General features: G+C 39.2%; 1 protein-coding gene and 1 long non-coding RNA gene across 24 annotated transcripts in view; one reads left to right on the plus strand and one right to left on the minus strand.

Moving 5' to 3' along the window:
- Positions 1–18,677, minus strand: part of TTLL5 (tubulin tyrosine ligase like 5) — a 270,061-nt gene that overhangs the window by 68,323 nt on the left and 183,061 nt on the right. For all 23 annotated transcript variants that reach the window (XR_013762165.1, XM_079129213.1, XM_079129214.1 and 20 more), the window contains one exon: positions 2,277–2,472. Coding sequence is in view for 22 of the 23 variants with exons in the window: in XM_079129213.1 (XP_078985339.1) it covers positions 2,277–2,472 (196 nt within the window). In the remaining variant the exon portion in view is untranslated. The remainder of the gene's footprint in view (positions 1–2,276; positions 2,473–18,677) is intronic.
- LOC306655051 lies at positions 12,677–16,845 on the plus strand. Its single transcript, XR_013762171.1, has 2 exons — positions 12,677–13,421; positions 13,516–16,845. It is a non-coding gene; the product is annotated as an uncharacterized lncRNA (long non-coding RNA).

Raw genomic sequence — 18,677 nt, forward strand, 5'->3', positions numbered from 1 at the left:
CCATGCGTTAATTAACAATTTGGTGATAATTCTCAGTCGGGTCTAGCACTAAAAACAAAGGTCTAAAAATCTCAAAGAGCTGTTTCTCCTGTGAAATACAGCACTCTAAGTTACTAAATGTTCTTCATGTTAGTTAATATCTTATTTGCTATTTTATTATAGACTCTTATTTTATTAGTTATAGACTAAGCCCACAGAATTTAGTTTCTCTAGCTCTCCCAACAAACCTGAAACTTCATCCTTACTCACGCTTACCTAAACCAGTTGTGGTTCAGAAAAACAGGGAGAAGAAACAAAATGATGTTATATACATATATAAAATCATGATGAATGATTTTCTGTTCCTTCTCCAGGAGACACGAGATAACTCCCTTCTTGGGAGTTCTGCCTCCTCCCTAAGACAAATATTCTGACAGATTCTAAAAACCATATTTTCCATATACCTCATAATTCAGTGAAACTAAACCAGTGTAATCCTCAGTGAAAAAAATCCACACAAGAACAGCAGTACTCTAAATTTTCAAAGGAATGTGAGTTGCTGGAAGCTAATCAAAAGCAGGAGAGGGACTTAAAAGTGAAGCAGTTTCGCAAAGAGAAAATCAGCAAATCTGTCTCTCTTTCCCCAAAACTTCAATGTCCTGCAAACATCTCCTTTTATTAAAAAACAAAAATAAAAACAAACCTGTTCACCTTTTCAAGGTACTGAAGTGTAGCTTAAAAGGGACTACCTGTCTATATTCCCTGGCACCACATGAGAAAAGTAAGGTATACAGTGATGTCTCCACTATCCACCACCTGAGCAAGCTGGCATTCTCAAGGACTCAAAATGACAGGAAGCCTGGAGGTATAAAACACTTTAGGAAAAATATGCAGAGTTAAAAAAAAATACCTAATATACAGTTATATCTGCAATTGTGAAAATGCAAACAGGCTTACATGCTTCTGCTGTCCCAAAGATTTTCTAAATGAGGAAATTTCTACATGACAAAGGATGATATGATCAGAATGAGATGCTATATTCTATGCTTCCAGATTAAAAATGTCTGGGAATTTGTCCATTAAAAACAATTTAAAGAACTATTTCACAAATGCTCGAATTTACCATTTCTTAATTATGATGTGTTAATTTCCAGAGTAAATATCAGAGATAAGGTGATCATGTGATGAACTATGTTAAAAAATAAAATAATCATATTTTATTCTGGGTAGTAATTGAAAAGTAAAACTACAGGACATAATGATAATCATTTTACTTAGAGGAACAGAGCATAAAAAACCTCAGGGGAACACTGACTTTATATTTGAATAAGTATTAATTCAGCACTAACTCATGTATACCATGAACTACATTTTTATAAAAAAGCAGCAAATGATAAGAGATCAAACTGAAACAAGGTATTTTTTCATTAAAAAATAGGGAATATGGAAGCTAATAGAATCAGTATTAATTCAGTTCAGTATCTCTATTGTAGAACATGGTAAATGATTCTAATGATAATCCTGAATCACCAAGGCACAGCTAACTCTTAGTGACCTGACCTTTTGTGAGGTCCTTCTTCCTCTAAGTAATTGGGGCCATGCTGGTGTGTCATACACAGCTCCTCTGACATATGCTCAGGTGTTCCTCTTATTTCACAGACAGTGGGCAGAGAATGAAGGTTTCACGCTGCCTAAGTTCCACAGTATGAGGATGCTTGCATGTAGGGTACTGTTAAAGCCTCACTGTTTAATAAAACATTGCCTAGCATGTGATAGGCACTCAACAAAACGTGTTGAATGAATAGCTGTCATTTACAGAAGGCTGGTTCTCTAACATGTGACCATTTCCTACAGGAAGAACTTGCAAGTTATTTATTCCTTGATGGATCAATGAAGGATTCATATGTACATATGTATACCAAGTCTATGGATGATAAGAAAGTACCTTTGGAAATAAAGATGCTCAACCTGCTTGCTTTTAGGTATTTTGGAAATAGACCCTCTGGGAAGTTACTGAACTAAGAGTATATAATGGAAAGGGTAAAGACTACAATAGGAATTTCTGTACATTCAAATGAAAGAAGCCTGTCAAGCATGGTTGCACATCACCTTCCTGGAAAGCCAACATTAGGGTTCCAGAACAGTTCTGAGAGGAGACTCCCCACAAACCATCCAAGCCAGCTGCTGTTGGAAAACTTTTGGGCTATTAACCCCACATTGCCCATTCATGCACGCTAACATTTTTTTTTTTTTTCCAACAGAAGGAAGAGCCCACGGAAAGGCTTATCTTGAATTACCTGGTGCCGGGCTCGACTCTGGTCCAGAAGCTGCCGGGACTGAAGTTTCTGTTGTTCAAGTTGCTGGAGAGCAAAATGGAGTTGGTAACTGCCCGCTGTGGGGTGGTACTTGTGCTGGGGAGCCACCCCTGTAGCCTTGCTATACGCGTTGTTCTCTACCTCGCCTTCCCAGGCAAAGCCACCTGTTTGGAGGCTCCTGAAGAGAAAAGAAAGCAGATTTCTTTGGTTGGGTGAACAATCCAATAGAAAAGAGGGAAGTGTCTCAAGTATTTTTCCTTCACAGAATCAGATGCAGGTGGAATTACAAGTCTATTTGTGTGATAAATTATCTGACTCCTCCACTCAACCATAGCCCCACAAGGACAAGGACGGGGCTGCCCACGCTATTCTTAGCACTTGTCGCAAGGCCTGGCACATGAGCAGTGGACTCACATATGTGCTGAATGCTAAACAATTCAAATAGTAATTTCGTTCCCCTGTGACTGCCACAGAACCTCCAAGAAGAGTCCAGAGAGCTTCAAATTCCTAATTTAAGGTAGAAACAAAGGGACACTCATCTCTGTTAACTTCAAAAGTAAAGAGGTAAACTGCACAGAATTCTCAATTTTTTAACCACCCATTAGTGAAGTATCCAAACTTATTTTAGAAGCTATTTATATCTGTGCTTGTGTCTCCATCAAGAGAAAATGTAACTGAGTGAGAAGTCACGTTTTTCATCATTCCAAATTGACTGCAATGTGAACTCAATGTGGCCCCTATCCAGGCTGGCATTCAGCTGACACACATGAGGAAGGCAAAGGACTGGTGGCCTCTGTGACTGGAGTACCTGTACTCACCATTTAATACTCTGCCTCTCTTCCTTGCCCAAATTCTTTTTTCCCCATTTGTTATTTTTAGATATACATGAAAGTAAAGTGTATTTTGACATATTATACATGCATAGAGTATAACTTATTCTAATTAGGATTCCATTCTTGTGGTTGTACATGATTTGGAGTTTCACTGGTTCTTGCCCAAATTCTTAATTCCTAGATTCTGATGAACACATCTATGTACATACAACCAGATGTCTTCACAACTATACACGGCTAAATTTCCCCCTCGGTCTATTTCTTCAGGTAGAAAAGTCCCCATTGTACCACTTTACACCCATTAGGACAGCTATTATTTAAGACCAGGACAAAACAAAAGAAAAACCAGAAAACAACAAGTGCTAGAGAGAATATGGAAAACTGGATCCTCTGTGCACTGCTGGTGGAAATGTAAATTCGTACAGTCACCGTGGAAAAATTTTGGTGGTTCCTCAAAAAGGAACACAAAATTCCCATATGATCCAGCAATTTCATAATCCCAGCACTACCAAAAAAAAAAAAAAAAAAAAAACTAAACTAAAATAAAATCATTGATTCAGTAATTCCACTTCTATATATATCCAAATGAATTTAAATCAAAACAGAGAACTGTACACCAATACTCAAAGCAGCATTAGTCACAGACTCAAAAAGTAAAAACAACTTAAATGTCCCTAACAGATGAATGGAAGAATAAAATGTACCATCTACATACACTGGGATATTACTTGGCTTTAAAAAGGAAGGAGGGGCTAGGGTGTAGCTCAGTGGTGGAGCACCTACCCAGCCTGGGTTCAAGGAGGCCTGGGTTCAATCCCTAGCACGGCAAAAAGAAAGAAAAAAAAAAAAAAAAAGCTGGGAAAAAGGCAGGAAATTCTGACACAGGTGACATGCCACAACGTGGACGAACCTTGAAGACACTGCGCCAAGTGAAGAATTCAGTCGCAAAAGGACAAACACTATACAATTCTACCAATGTGACGAACCTAGAAAAGTCAAACTGTAGAAATGAAGTAGGACGATGGCTGCCAAGGGCAAGGAGACAGGGAGTTCTTGTTTAATAACACGGAGCTTCAGGTTGGGATAAAGAAAAACATCTGGAGATGGATGGACGGCAGTGAAGGCCTAAGTGTGAATGCAGCAAATGCCACTGAATCAGACACTTCAAATGGCTACAAAGAAAAACTTATACATCCTTTAATACACAGTGGTTTATTTATTTATTTAGTCCATGCTTATTTTGACAACAGCCTTATTTGGCAGTCCTTGGACTCCTTACCGCTATTCGTTACTCTTCTCTGGATCCCCTTTATCTATCTCTCTTCCTCCCTTCCTCCCCACCCTCCCTCCCTCCCTCCTTTCTGCTTTTCCTTTTTGGTATTGGGGTTTGAACCCAGGGGCACTTTACCACTGAGCCATATCCCCAGACCTTTTAATTTTTTTTTCTTTAATTTTGAGACAGGGTCTCATTAAGTTGCTTAGGGCCTTGTTAAATTGCTGAGGCTGGCCTCAAACTTGCAATCCTCCTGCCTCAGTTTCCCAAGTGGTTGAGATTACAGGTGTGTGTCACCATAACCAGGTCTGAACTTTTTTTGAACTACTCTCTCTCACATACACATATATTTTCCCTTTTTGAGTTACAGTGACCAGAAAACTATATAGATAAGAAACATTATAAAGACTCTCATAATGAACAACCTTAGACCAAATCTGGGCTTAGAGAAATAAGAATGTCTAAGTTGAGAGAAGTGTCTCCAATGATTTAAATTGTTGTGTTATTGGGGCTTGGCATGCACAAGGCCCGGGGTTCAATCCCCAGCACCATTAAATACATAAATACATGAATAAATCATTCATTTTCTTTCCCTTTTCTTTCCTTTGGCCTTAATGATCGATTCAATGGTAGAGGTCTATCAAAACTAGGGTGAGACCTGAGCTCAGAATCAGACTCCAAAGAATACTGTAGGGAGAGCAAGGCCTGTCTGCTGGGCCCACGAATCTGTGCTACTCTCTGCCTGTGACCTTATAACTTGGAAATTTCAGGTCTCTGCTTTGGTTTCCCAGTCTATGTCAAAGAGACTCCCAAATACCGAGGAAAGGGTGTGTCTGAGAAACGTGCTCTTCTCAAGTCCATGAATGAAAGGTTTATATAATGTCACCTCCGATGTGTCACATCTTCTGTTCAGGGAGGGGGTGCTCAGTCTGACTCCCACAGTTAGGTGTGCTGACTTATATACTATGGGTCAGTCTTCTTGGAGAACAGGACCCAACTTCTCAGAGTTGATTTGTTAATTTGGCATCTCATTTTCTGTGATACTCTGGAAATTTCTCAATGTGCATGTTATAAGTCACCTTTCCTAAGGGGTTTCTGGAGGTATGAAAAACTGTGACCACTAATGGAATGCAAATACGTGCCTAAGTATATTAATCAAATATAACGTCACCAGTAGAGTCTTGAGTGGGAGTCAAATATGGTTAGGAAGGGAGGGGTCAGAGGAGCCTATTGCCTCTTTTCTCATTTCTGAGGGAAGCTAACTTAAAAGCAGATTCCATAGCAAAAGGCACTGTGTGAGCTGCAAGGGAAAAGAGGGCATGGACAACGGCACTAAGGCTTAAACCAAGAGAAGTGTCAAGGCAGGAGTGACCTGTCTACCGAACAAAGAAAACACAAATGGAGGGGCAGATGACAAGGCAGGACCTGCCTCGGCTGAGGGATCTTCACACTGCCATGCCAGTTTAGGCTAGGGACTGTTCTGACTCTGAAACTAGACTCTAATACTATTTTTGATCACTGGACCAAAGATCAGAAAATTCATCAATAGTGGTTTTGCTTCTACTCCTGGCTTGCTGGTTATGGAAGCTGCTAGCCAGAGGCAGCAACACAGCCTCAGGGACTGGATGCTCGAGGAGGTATGCGAATTCATCTCACAGGGCAGCTAGATTGGTTTTATTTGGGGAAAAAAAAAAAGTTTTAATAAGAAACATTCCCGGGGGCATTCGCTTCAGTACCTTCTTAGAACTTGCAGTCTGTAACTAGGTCCCCTTGTTGGGGATGCTCACAGACAGGTTCTCAGGTATATGAACAAAAGAAGGGGTCTATGGATGAACAGGGGGCAGGACAGTGGGCAAGAGAAGATCAAATAAGGGACTTTGGATAGGCAAAGTGTTCTTCCAACTGTACACACTGAACAGACTGGAACATCATAAACTTTTATAATGAAATCTGTTTTTAATCTCATCAGTAACATAAGCTTCGTCTCCAAATCACAAAAGGAAGTTTCTCAAGCAAGTAGAGGCTTTTAGCAAAAAGGGAGGAATTTTTATAGTGCAACACTTGGTGGGGGTAAGGGATGCTCAGCTGTGTAATGTAATAAGTGCCTAAGAAACTTGATTGTTTTTGTTTTAATTAAAAAATTTTAAGGTTTAATTATTAATGCATATTAATTATTCAAATTAACTAATGGGTTTCATCCTGACATTGCCATATATGTGTACAATATGATTCAATTGTAACCAGCTTCTCTACTGCCCCCTTCCTTAAAAATTCCTCTTCTACTTTCATGCTGTCTATTCATTGTTAAGGTTACACCTATGAGAGAAAATATGTAATAGTTGTCTTTCTGGGTTTGGTTTGTTTAGTTTAATGTGATGATCTCCAGTTCCACCCATTTTCCTATAAATGATAAACTTCAGTTTTCTTTATGGCTGAACAGGACTCCATTGTGTATATATGTGGCATTTTCTTTATCCATTGATCTGTTGATGGGCATCTAGACTTACTCCACTACTTGGCTATTGTGAATAGCACCATGATAAATAAGGGTGTGTGGGTATCTCTTCTCTATGCCAACTTGATTCCTTCTGTATGTACCCATGACTGGGATAGCTAGATCATACTGTAGTTCCACTTTTAGTTTTTTGAGGACCCTCCACAGTGTTTTCCATAGTGGCTGAACTAATTTAACATTCCCATCAATAGCATATAAGGGTTCCTTTTTGGCCGGCATTTTTTGTTTATTTTCTTGATAATAGCCATTCTGACTGATAGGAGATTGAATCTCAATGTGCCTTTTTTTTTCCTTTGCAGTACTGGGGATTGAACCCAGTGGCACTCTACCACTTAGCTACATCTCTAGCCCTTTTATTTTTTGAGACAGAGCTTTGCTAAGTTACCCAGACTGGCCTTGAATTGCGGAGACCCTCCTGCTTCAGCCTCCCAAGTAACTGGGATTACAAGCATGTGCCATTGTGTGCTTCAAAGCAGTTTTGATTTGCATTTCCATGAAGGCTAAAGATGTTGTGCATTCTTATATATTTACGGTGGCCATTTGTACTACTTCTTTTGTCAGTTCAGTTCATTTGCCCACTTCTTGATTGGATTACTTTTCTTCTGGTGTTAACTTTTTTGATTCTTTATATGTCCTGGATATGAATGAATCCTCTGTCAGATGAATAGCTGGCTAAGATTTTTTTTCCATTTTGTAGAATGTCTCTTCACTCTCTTGACTGTTTCATTTGCTCTGAAGAAACTTTTTAGTTTGATGTAATTCCATTTGTAAATTCTTACTGTTAATTCCTGAGTCATTAGAGTCCTACTCAGGAAATTGCTGCCTATACCAATATCTTAAAGTGCTTCCTTTGTTTGCTTCTAGTAGTTTCAAATCTTACATTATGGTCTTTGATCCATATTGAGTTGATTTTTATACAGGATGAGTCTAGAGATCTAGTTTCAGTCTTTTACAGGTAGATGTTCAGTTTACCCAGCACCATCTACTGAAGAAGCTTTCTCTAATGTATTTTTGGAACCTGTGTTGAGAATCAGGTGGCTGCAGGTGGGTGGGTTTATTTCTAGGCCCCTGTTTCATTTAATTGGTCTACGTGTCTACTTTTATGCCAACACCATTCTGTTTTGTTACAATGGCTCTAAAGTATATTCTGAAATCAGATATTGCAATGTTTCCAAGCATTTCTCTTTTTACTCAGTTTTGCTTTGGCTATCTGGGGTTCCTTTTGTTTCCAAATGAAGTTTAGGATTGTTTTTTCCTAGTTCTGTGAGGAATGTCATTGGTATTCTGATGGGAACTGACTGAACCTGCAGACTATTGGTAATATGGGCAACTTAACAATATGAATTCTGCCCATCCACGAACACGGGAGGCCTTTCTATCTTCTGGTGTATTCTTCAATCTCTTGCTTCAGTGTTTTATAATTTTCACTGTAGAATCTTTCACCTCCTTGGTTAGGTTTATTTTAGGAACTTTTATTTGTTTGTTTGAATTCTCTGAGGCTACTGTGAAAGGGATTGTTTTCCTAGTTTCTTTCTCTGCAGGTTCACTATTGGTGTATAAGAAAGCTAGTGTTTTTGTACATTGATTTGGTATCCTGCTATTTTGCTACATTTTTCATTTTTAAGAACTTTTGGTGGGTTTTTAGGGTTTTCTAGGTATAGAATCGTATCATCTACAATTTTACTTCTTCCTTTCCTATTTATATTTCCTTTTATTTATTTATTTCTTATTGTAAACAAAGGGGTTACATCTTGTTTCTCTGTTTGTACATGAAGTAGAAGCATACCATTTGTGTAATCATACATTTACATAGGGTAATGGTGTTTGATTCATTTATTTCTTTCTCTTGACTAACTGCTCTGGCTAAAGTCTCCAGAACTCTATTGAAAAAGAGCAGTAGAGGTAGACATCCTGGCTTCAGTCTTGATTTTAGAAAAAATGTTTCAGAAACCTGGTTGTTTTGAATTACAATGCAGTTGCTCGGGCACAAGTCTTGGTGACTTACACTGTGTGAGCACTACAATGACTGACACAGGAGGCTATGTGTACTAGAACTTGGGCTTTCCCTGATTTCTAGTGCCTGAGGGTTTTTTGGTACTGAAGTTTAAACCCAGGGGTTCTTAACCACTGAGCCTCATCCCCAACCCTTTATATTTTTTGAGACAGTCTCACTAAATTGCTTAGGGCCTTGCTAAATTGCTGAGGCTGACTTTGAACTTGTAATCCTCTTGCCTCAGCCTCCTGAGCTGCTGGGATTACAGACGTATGCCACTGTATCCAGTTAGTAACTGAGTTTACACATCAAAATGTTCCCTTCTATAGTCTAATAGCTTTTACTTCTATCCAAAATTCATCCCATTTTCTTGAACCTAAATTCATTCTGTATTACTAGTAATACATGTTCTACTCCCACCAAAAATTTGAGATTTAATCATTTTATCTAAAATTTTATCACATCCCTTATCCAAAGTAGTTGGAACCAAAATGATTTTGGGCTTTTTATTTCTTTGAATGTTTCCATATTTGCATATCCATAATGAGACATCCTAGCGATGGAACCCAAGTTCAACATTTAAATTCATGTTTCATACATACTTCATACACATAACCCAAAGGTCATGTTATACAACAGTGCTATGTACTTGTGAGTTGACTATGACCTATCACATGAGGCTGGGTGCACAATTTTCCACTTGTGGCACCATGTCAGTGCTCAAAAGGTTTTAGGTTTGGAAGGATTTTGAATTTTCAGATTCGGGATATTCAACCTGCATTAGTATTTGCTCAACACTAAAATACAATATTGTATATATCTCTTATAAATAACTTCTAGTTATTATTTCTAGAACAAAATACAGAGAGCAAAAAGTAAGACGTGGGAGTACTCTGAATGTTTAACATCTGATTCAAAGTGAACTATGCCATATTTCACCTTTAAAATATGTAGTATCTGGGCACAGTGCTACACACCTACAATCCTGGCTACTTGGGAGGCTGAGGCAGGAGGACTGTTTTGAGCCCAGGAGTTTGAGGCTAGCCTGGGCAAAGTCTCTTTTTGAGACTCTATCTCAAAAAGAAAAAAAAAAAATGTAGCTCATAGGCAATAATATGGCATGTTTTCCTGAAGACTCTGAATAATATTCTCTTATTATATAGCCTTATTCATTAAGAACTTCAACTATAGATGAAATGCTTCTCTCCACAACTGCCCTTCCCGCTACATAAAACTCCAGCCAAGACACACTGAAGGGCTACACTTTTCCCTCTGGTTTAGTACCTTAATTAAATTAGAGGGGTGAGTTCACATTTGTGTCCTAATCTTTTCATCTTTTTTCTTTCTTTCTTTTCTTTTCTTCCTTCCTTCCTTTCTTTCTTTTTTTGATTCTAGGGATTGAACACAGGGATACTTAATGCTAAATCACATCTCCAGTCCTTTTTATTTTTTATTTTGAGATAGGGTCTCACTAAGTTGCTTAGGGCCTTGCTAAGTTGCTGAGGCTGGCTTTGAACTTGTAATCCTCCTTCCCCAGCCTCCTGATTATCAATTTGAGGGAATATGGAGAGAAATCTGCAAAGTGCAAAATCTCCTCAGCATGTGGCTGGACTTCCCATAAGGACAGGCTTTCATAAAGCCTCTAGAAGAAAATATGTGAGAATATCTTTGGAACCTTGGGGCTGGAAAAGATTTTGTAAACAGAACACAAAAAGTTCTACTCATCAAAGAAAAAACTAGGGCTGGGGAGATAGCTCAGTTGGTAGAGTGCCTGCCTCAGAAGCACAAGGCCCTGGTTCAATCCCCGCACCGCAGGGGGAAAAAAAGAAAGAAAGAAAGAAAGAAAAAACTGATAATCTGCACTTCATTGAAACTAAACATTCTGCAATGAGAGTGCAGCTCAGTGGTACAGCACTTACGTGCCTGGGATGCACAAGGCCCTGGGCTGTACACCTAGCACAAAACCAAGTCAAAAGGAACCGAATGGAAACAGTAATAACAATAGAAACATTTCTGCTCATTAAAAAATATCACTAAGAAAATGAATAAGCAGTCCATACCCTGGAGAAAAATATTTGTAATACATACATGTGACACGGAATTCCTATCGATATGTATAAAGAAGTCCTTGTTATTAATTGTTGATTTTAGTAATGACAATGTAGTTTAAAAACATGTACAAAATTTGAACAGACTTTTTACAAAAGAAAACAAATAAATGTCCAATAAGCACCTAAAAAGTTCTCAATAGCAATAGTCATCAGGGAAATGCAAATACCATTACGCATCTACTAAGAAGTCTAAAATCAAATGGATAGCAATACCAAATACTGGTGATCATGAAGAATGACTATAATAACTCTTATACATTACCAATAAGGGTATAAAATAATATAATTGTTTTAGAAAATTGTTTGTTATAATATTACTCCTAGGTAATTATCTAAAGAAGATGAAAACCTGGCTACAAAAACAAAACAAAACAACTACAGTTGGCCCACACCTGTGATCCCAGCTACTCTGCAGGTGAGGCAGGAGGATTACATGTTCAAGGTCAATCTGGGTTACTTAACAAGACCCTATCTCAAACTTAGATAAAAAAAAAAAAAAGAAGAATAAAAAGGGATGGGGATGTACCTGAGTGGTAAAGCATCTCCAAGTTCAATCCCCAGAATCAGGGGGAAAAGTTATACAAGAATTTTCATTGAATATGTATTCAGAATTGTGAACAATTGGAACCCATCCTAATGCCCATCATTAGACTAGATAAACAAACTGGCCCATTCACACAGCATAATACTACTCAAGGAAAAGGAATGAACTACTAATGTAAGCAACAAAATGACTTGTCAGAAACGTGTTGAATGAAAGAAGGCAGACACAAAAAAGTAAATACGGTATGATTCCCTTTATAGGAAGTCCAAAGACTAGGCAAAAGGAACATATGGTGGGTGAGAGAAGTCAGAAGAGGATTATTGCAGGGAGGGGCAGTGTCGACTGAGGAGAGACAGGGAGCTCTGAAGTGTGATGGGCATGCTGAATGTGTGGTGTTAACGGTGTTACATGGACATATAAAACTGTCAAATGCAGCAAATTGAACACTTAAAATATATGCATTTTAGTTTATGTTATTAAACTTCAATTTAAAAAGACAAATATGCAAGTTATAACATTTTCATTTATCTTTCATTTAAACCTCACTTATTGTTTCCTGTTCTGTGTGTATGTTTCTTCGCTTTCCTGATTTTAGCTATAACATTACCTTTGTGTACACTTTGCAATACTGGGATCCTACACCCAAGGAGTTGTTTCATTTCAGCACACATTACTGGAACCCACATTTACTGGATACTGTTCCGAGGTACTCAGGGAATACCAAGGAGATAAACACTTAGGACCTGCTCTCCATTAGCTCGCCGTCTGGAGGAGTAAAGTCAGGAACAAGAAGATTTGGGAATACATGGTGTCATCACAGGAGCACAAGGGCTATGTGAAAGTCAAGGTGAACGCGCTTATATGATAATGATAGTGATGAAAATCACGTTGGTCTAAAGGATGAAACAACCTGGCCAGGTGTGCAGAAGTGAAGGGAACACTAGCAGAGTGACCACAATGTGAACGAGCACTATGGATGAAAAGGAGGGAAGCCGGCTCTGAAACTGAACCTGAGGATATGACAGGGGAAGTCGGAAGCCAGCAGAGAGAGACTCCCATTCCAGGCAGTCAGAAAAGAGTGCGGCGGTCGTGACGCTCAAGTACAGCGGTAAGGTCACACAGTGTAGGCTCTGCGAGGAAGAAGCAAGGCTGCTTATGAAACGCACTCAATAAATGATTGAGAACCACTTTCCTTAGTGAAAGAAAGTCAAATCACATTTAGATATAAATCCAATAACAATAAAACCATATACGAACAGGTCTTAATTAATACGGTAAATCACCAATTAACTGTAACTGTTAATTACTGTTGGTAACTGTTGACTGGGAACATGGATTTCTAGGCAAACAAAATTTATGCCTTACATTATTTAAAAAGAATGAGTTAGACCTGCCAAGAGAGTTCATGCTCATGGTGATAGACGCCTTGGTTCTTAGAGAATTTGTGTGTTGGAATATCTTTTTAAAATGACCTCTAAAAATGCAGGTGTACTATAAGAAACTTTTTTTTTTTTTTTAACCTTTGACTCTCTCCTTGAGATAAGGTCATACTCTACCTTTTTCTGTATTGAATCTGTGGAGTTATATTGAAATTATTCTTTTGCAGGAAGAGTTAAAGTATTAAAAACACTGAAAAGCTCATAAATGATCTAGAAAAGCTATGTGAACTTGAACTTGATGATATATAATGCTAGGTCAAAAGCACAGACCTATATGCAATTATCAGTGCGAGCTGATCTTATTGCTTGACAACAGGATAAAAAGACTTTTAAAAACTTGAAATACTTTGCTTACTTGAGAGGATGAAAGGCTCTTGGGAAAGGATTAAAGAAATAATCCAAGAAAGGGGGTAGAGAGAGTGGAGAGGGAGGGAGGGAGGGGGAGAGAGGGAGAGGGAGAGGGAGAGGGAGAGAGAGAGAGAGAGAGAGAGAGAGAGAGAGAGAGAGAGAGAGAGAGAGAGAGAGAGAGCGCACATGCACACACAAGCGAGAGCAAGCGAGCACAAATGTGTGAGTGTGATTTTGGTTGCTGGAAAAACATCAAAACCAAAGCCAGAGATGGTAAGTGAGAGAAATCTGGAGTAGTGGAGGCTTTGTGCCCTGGAGGCCACACCACAGGTTTTGAACTGGACCAAACCAGGCTGGGAGGTAGCATCTTAGTGACCTAGAGCTGGTATCAGGAACAGACTGCCAAATTTGAATCCTGGTTGTACCAATTAAGAGCAACATATTTCACCTCTCTAGGCCTTGGTTTCCTAATCTGTGAGATGGGAATGACAATCAATTCCACCTCTCACAGGCCTGGCCCAAGTATTAAATGTGAGAATCTGTAAAGCATTTATACAATGCTGGCATGTGTAATAAATGCTAGCTACTATTATTAACATTCTTCCTATGGAAAGTGAATCTGAACCTTTGGGCGGGTGGGGGTGGAGTGAGGGCACTAAGGAGCAGAGGTGAGCAATTCTATTACTTCCTAGGAAGAAGAGGCAAAGAAGTATTTATAATCCCCTTACCAAATACTATGTCCATGTGAGATCACCAGGGTAATAAGTGAGGGGAGTTAAACTAATGGATGTGCATCAAGAGGGTAAAGTTCACTTGTCAGTCTCACGTACCGGGGACAGCTGTGGCATGGCAGCCCTGCAGGAGGGGACGTCATGATGGAAGCCTGCTGCTACCAGTCAAGCCAACTGAAGAATAAACTTCAGGGTTCTGGCTCCTACAGGTAAGTGTTGGTTTACTAAAGATGTTGATCACCAGGGAGGAACAACTATTGGGGCACTGGACTTGAGCACCGATGAATGAGAAGGATTGTCACACCCCCTCCTCTTTCTCCCTACCCCAAGCCTAAACTGTCAGCAGTGGTCACATGCTCTTTCACATCTGCAAAATGAAAAACAAAAGTAATTTTTTAAGGAACTAAACCAATGTATTCTCAATGCCTTAAACCTTAGAAACACAAAAATATCTAGAACAAAAGTCATCTATGACCCAACAACTAAAGAAGCCTACTATAAACATTTGTCAATATTCTATTTATTTATTTTGATTCATTGTACACATATGAGGTACAACTGTTTTTTCTCTGGTTGTACATGAAGTAGAGTCGCACCATTTGTGTAATCATACATGTACACAGGATAATGATGTTTGTCTCATTGTTATTTTTCCTTCCCCCCACCCATTTGTCAATATTCTGATGCATATAGCCTTCTTTTTTCCTCCAGTAATAGCTGCAAACGTTTTCCCACATCATAATATTGGGGTTTGACAGTTCTTATGCCATTGTTAATCTCTGTAACATTTACTAAAACCCTTAAGCTAAACTCACAAGCCTTCTTCACACTTGAATTTTTGAACCCACGTGAAAGGTCATGTTCTTCCCTAGATTCATCATGCTAGTCTTTTAATTACTGCAAACCTTGACATCATCCAAGGTTTATATTATTTCATCAAAATCTCACTTCTTGTCATCTGAAAACAGGATTTATGCCTCTTCTAGATACAGAAGTGTCCAACAAATTGTAGGCACCTAAATAAATATGAATGAATAAATGAATTCATTGATAAAAATGGTGAACTAATGACAATGACAGGGACTTAATTCCTAAACTTACACTGATTCATGGTTTTGGTACAGATACCCATTTAGTTACCAAATATTCTTGATAGCATTATTCACTTTTCTCTCTTGTGCTCACAAGATTTTTTTATGCCTTGCAGTAACTCAGTTACAGTCATTCTTTTGCAGTTCCCTGATCTTCTCTCACAAAAATAATTCTACCATGAAGGCAAATGAGATTAGTCCAGCATGACTTTTTTTTCATTAATCAATGCTGTGTTTAAGTGATTCCCTTCTCCTTCTCTTAGGGCTGCCAAACCACTGGTTTGCTAATCTATTAGATTTGGGCCTGAAATTGACATCTCAATGATATATTCTGCATCTAATTTATCTCCAGCTCCTTCCTTCCTTTCCCAGTATATGAGCTCCTGCTTTGCACATTAAATAATACCCTGAATCACTATCACAAACACTAGAAACATAAATCAGGAATTAGCAACCATAGAAACTGCTCTTCTTTGGACATAGCAATTCAATAGAGAAAATAAGAAAGCCCGACTCTTAGTGAGTTTCATTTTCCTTGATGAATTAAGAGGTTGGGACAGGACAATGATGTGGTCTGAAAACTAAAAACCTAAATAAGGAAAACATCGTATGTCAAATGGCACTTGAAAAATCGATCTGTCCCCTATTGTTTACTACACATCTTAGTACAAAAGCTGAAGGCAGAAGCAGAATGACAAATTAAAACAAGGTGACTCAAAATCAATAAAGGCAAAGAAAAAAAAATCAGAAGATATTAAGAACATGAGCAGGAACCAAGTAAGATTTGGAATTTGAAACTTAGACTTACAAGCAATTGTGAAGGAAAAATTCCACTTATTCATTTAATAAACAGATAAAAAAAAGAAAAAGAAGCAGTAGTGTGGATGAAAAGATGTCTGGGGGGCTATTTTGACTAACTGTATTTTGATTTTACTAAATAACTGTGTGACAAGGTCATAAATTTGGGAAGAACACACTGAGGTATGTCAAAAAGCTAAGATCTGATATGCCTGTCCTTTAAGAGTACAGTGAGATCCCAGCCAGCTGGACTTGACAGTAGATACAGAATGTGAACCAGACTTATGCTGTCTCCACACCCCTACCACTCCATGATTGATGGAATGGTCCCCAGGAGGAGGAAATAAGGACAAAGTTGGATTTCTTAGTACATCTGGCAGAGACTCTGGGAGCTAGCTTTATGGAACACAAAGCTGGATATAAAACCAAACCTCTCCAAAGGTTAAGTTCACAGCACTGTTCTAGAAGGCAATTTTGGATCCTGGGAGACAGCCAGTTATGTAGATAGAGACTCTTGGTCTTTATCTATTCGTTTTCTGGATCTGAAAAAACAGACTGATCCTTAGCCTTATGAACAAGAAATGTCTTTGATCCAGCTCTTTATTTTGGCATAACCAGCATACCACATGAAGCCTGAAAAATGTAGCTGTGAACTAAAAAAGAAGTGAGCAAAGAGTGACCTTTAAGAAAGCCAAAGGAGAACTCCCTGACACCAGTTCATTCAACAACGAAGGCCGAGTCCAGCTCCGGAGGACTTTTCTCAAATGAAGGGAGAAGTCTGATGCCTTGGGACAATAATGGAGGCACACACAAGCGCAGCTGGCCCTTGTAAAACTGGACGGCCATCACCTTGCTTTCACAGCCTGCAGAGGCAAGCCAGGAAAAGCTTTTAGAGTGAAAGTTAATGTGCAGATTGTCCAGGGCAGTTGACGTGCCAGTTTCCAAGAACATCCGCACCGAGTCGTAGCTGGGTTCAAACCCAGTGCACACAAACAGCCTGCAAAGTGTCACGATTTAGAATTCCTGCCCCGTCACAGCAGCGGGGCTCCCATCATTTCTCCCCTTTTCCCCAGGAAGCAAAACAGCAGGCAACTTGGCACAGTCAAGTCCACAGCTTTTCTGGCTCTGGTAACCCGCCTCTGCCCCCTTCCTTCAACTGGCCAAGGGAAATGAGAGACAACTCCAAAAACTCCACCCTTCTTCTTCTTCTTTTTTTTTTTTTTAAACCTCTCCACCTGTGCTTTTACTTTCTTTATAACTAAAGATGTTTTTATAAAATAGGGACAATACGGGAAATCACAAAATATTTTAGAAAAAAGCTGTATTGCCAAAGTAGGGAAAATAAAACGTTTATTACTGGTCAAGCCTTTTTCTTAGGATAGTACAGATATAAAGTGCTGTTAGGGCCCACTCCCAGGCTACCTTCACATACGACGATGCAAACAACCCTTCCCTATCCTAGAAAGTGGCCTCTTATTCAAGTCCACGGCTTAGTTACAATGGCACACGCTTCTGCTAGGCCAAGAGACAAGTATACTGAAATTTTCTCAGGATGAACTAGAAGGGCCAGTTCAAGGTTACTGCTGGCATGAAATGGAGGAACGTGTCTCTGATAGGAGACTGTGAAAACACACCATCCTGCTCCTCAGTGCTGGCACTGAACACCACATCACTGCCAGTCCCAGGAGAGGCAGCAGGGCAGGGGACAGTGTGAAGTGTGGTCCCTGGACCAGCAGCAGCAGCAGCAGCACCCTGGAACTTGTTGAAAAATGAGAACTGAGTCTCACTCCATGCTGCTCTGTGGTTGGGCCCAGCAAGCTCATCAGATGATTCTGATACCCCAGGAGAATCACTGGCAGGGTGGCACCACCGCAGATTCTGCCTCCACATTGCCGACTGGGAATCCTGAGTGCCATTCACCAACTGTGTCACCTTGGGAAAGTTATTTCATCTCATCTGGGCTTAGTTCCTTCATCTGTAAAATGGATGATAATAATTTTTCCCTCACAGAGTATCTGTGCGCACAAAGTCAGCTAATACATGTCAAAGTCTTAGAATCCTTGCTGGCAAGAGAACAAATTAGCTATTAAATGAGTTGGGAGCATACAGCAATTAGTTACTATTATTTGTGTTATTTTTAAGGTTTAATGGGACATAACACAAATTTCTCAAAACTGGTATAGATTCATATATACCAGTAAACTGTGCCCTCTTGGTATATAGGCAAAATCATCTTTGGTATGAATATGATAAAAATAGAAATAGAGAATTTGCATTTTAGAGATTGAATTAAATATACATCTGTAACTGTAAAGCCAAAAATTCAGACATTACACTTGCCGATGAAGAAATGTATGATTCATCTGTATGTCTGTCTTGTGGCCTAATTTGCCACGCATCAAGTCCATAAATGATCTGGAGGCTAACAGGGACATCTTTTATTACCTCTTCCTTTTCATGAAAAAAATGGTTTTCATCTAAAATGTGACAGTTATTAAACTAAATACAGTTGCTAACCTAGAACTGAGATGACAGATGACAGTTAAGAGACCTAATGACAAACACCTGTATGACCAGGCTATTGTAAGGAGCCAGAACAATCCAAGTTTCCACCCCCTAGAGTCAACAGAGCTCCACTGTATACCCACCATCTCAAATGGCCATCCTGATTAGCCTAACCTGCCGGGTTGAATCTACGAGAGAAAGT

Source organism: Sciurus vulgaris (genome assembly GCF_902686455.1).
Source record: "Sciurus vulgaris genome assembly, chromosome: 2".
Classification (NCBI taxonomy): Eukaryota; Metazoa; Chordata; class Mammalia; order Rodentia; family Sciuridae; genus Sciurus; species Sciurus vulgaris.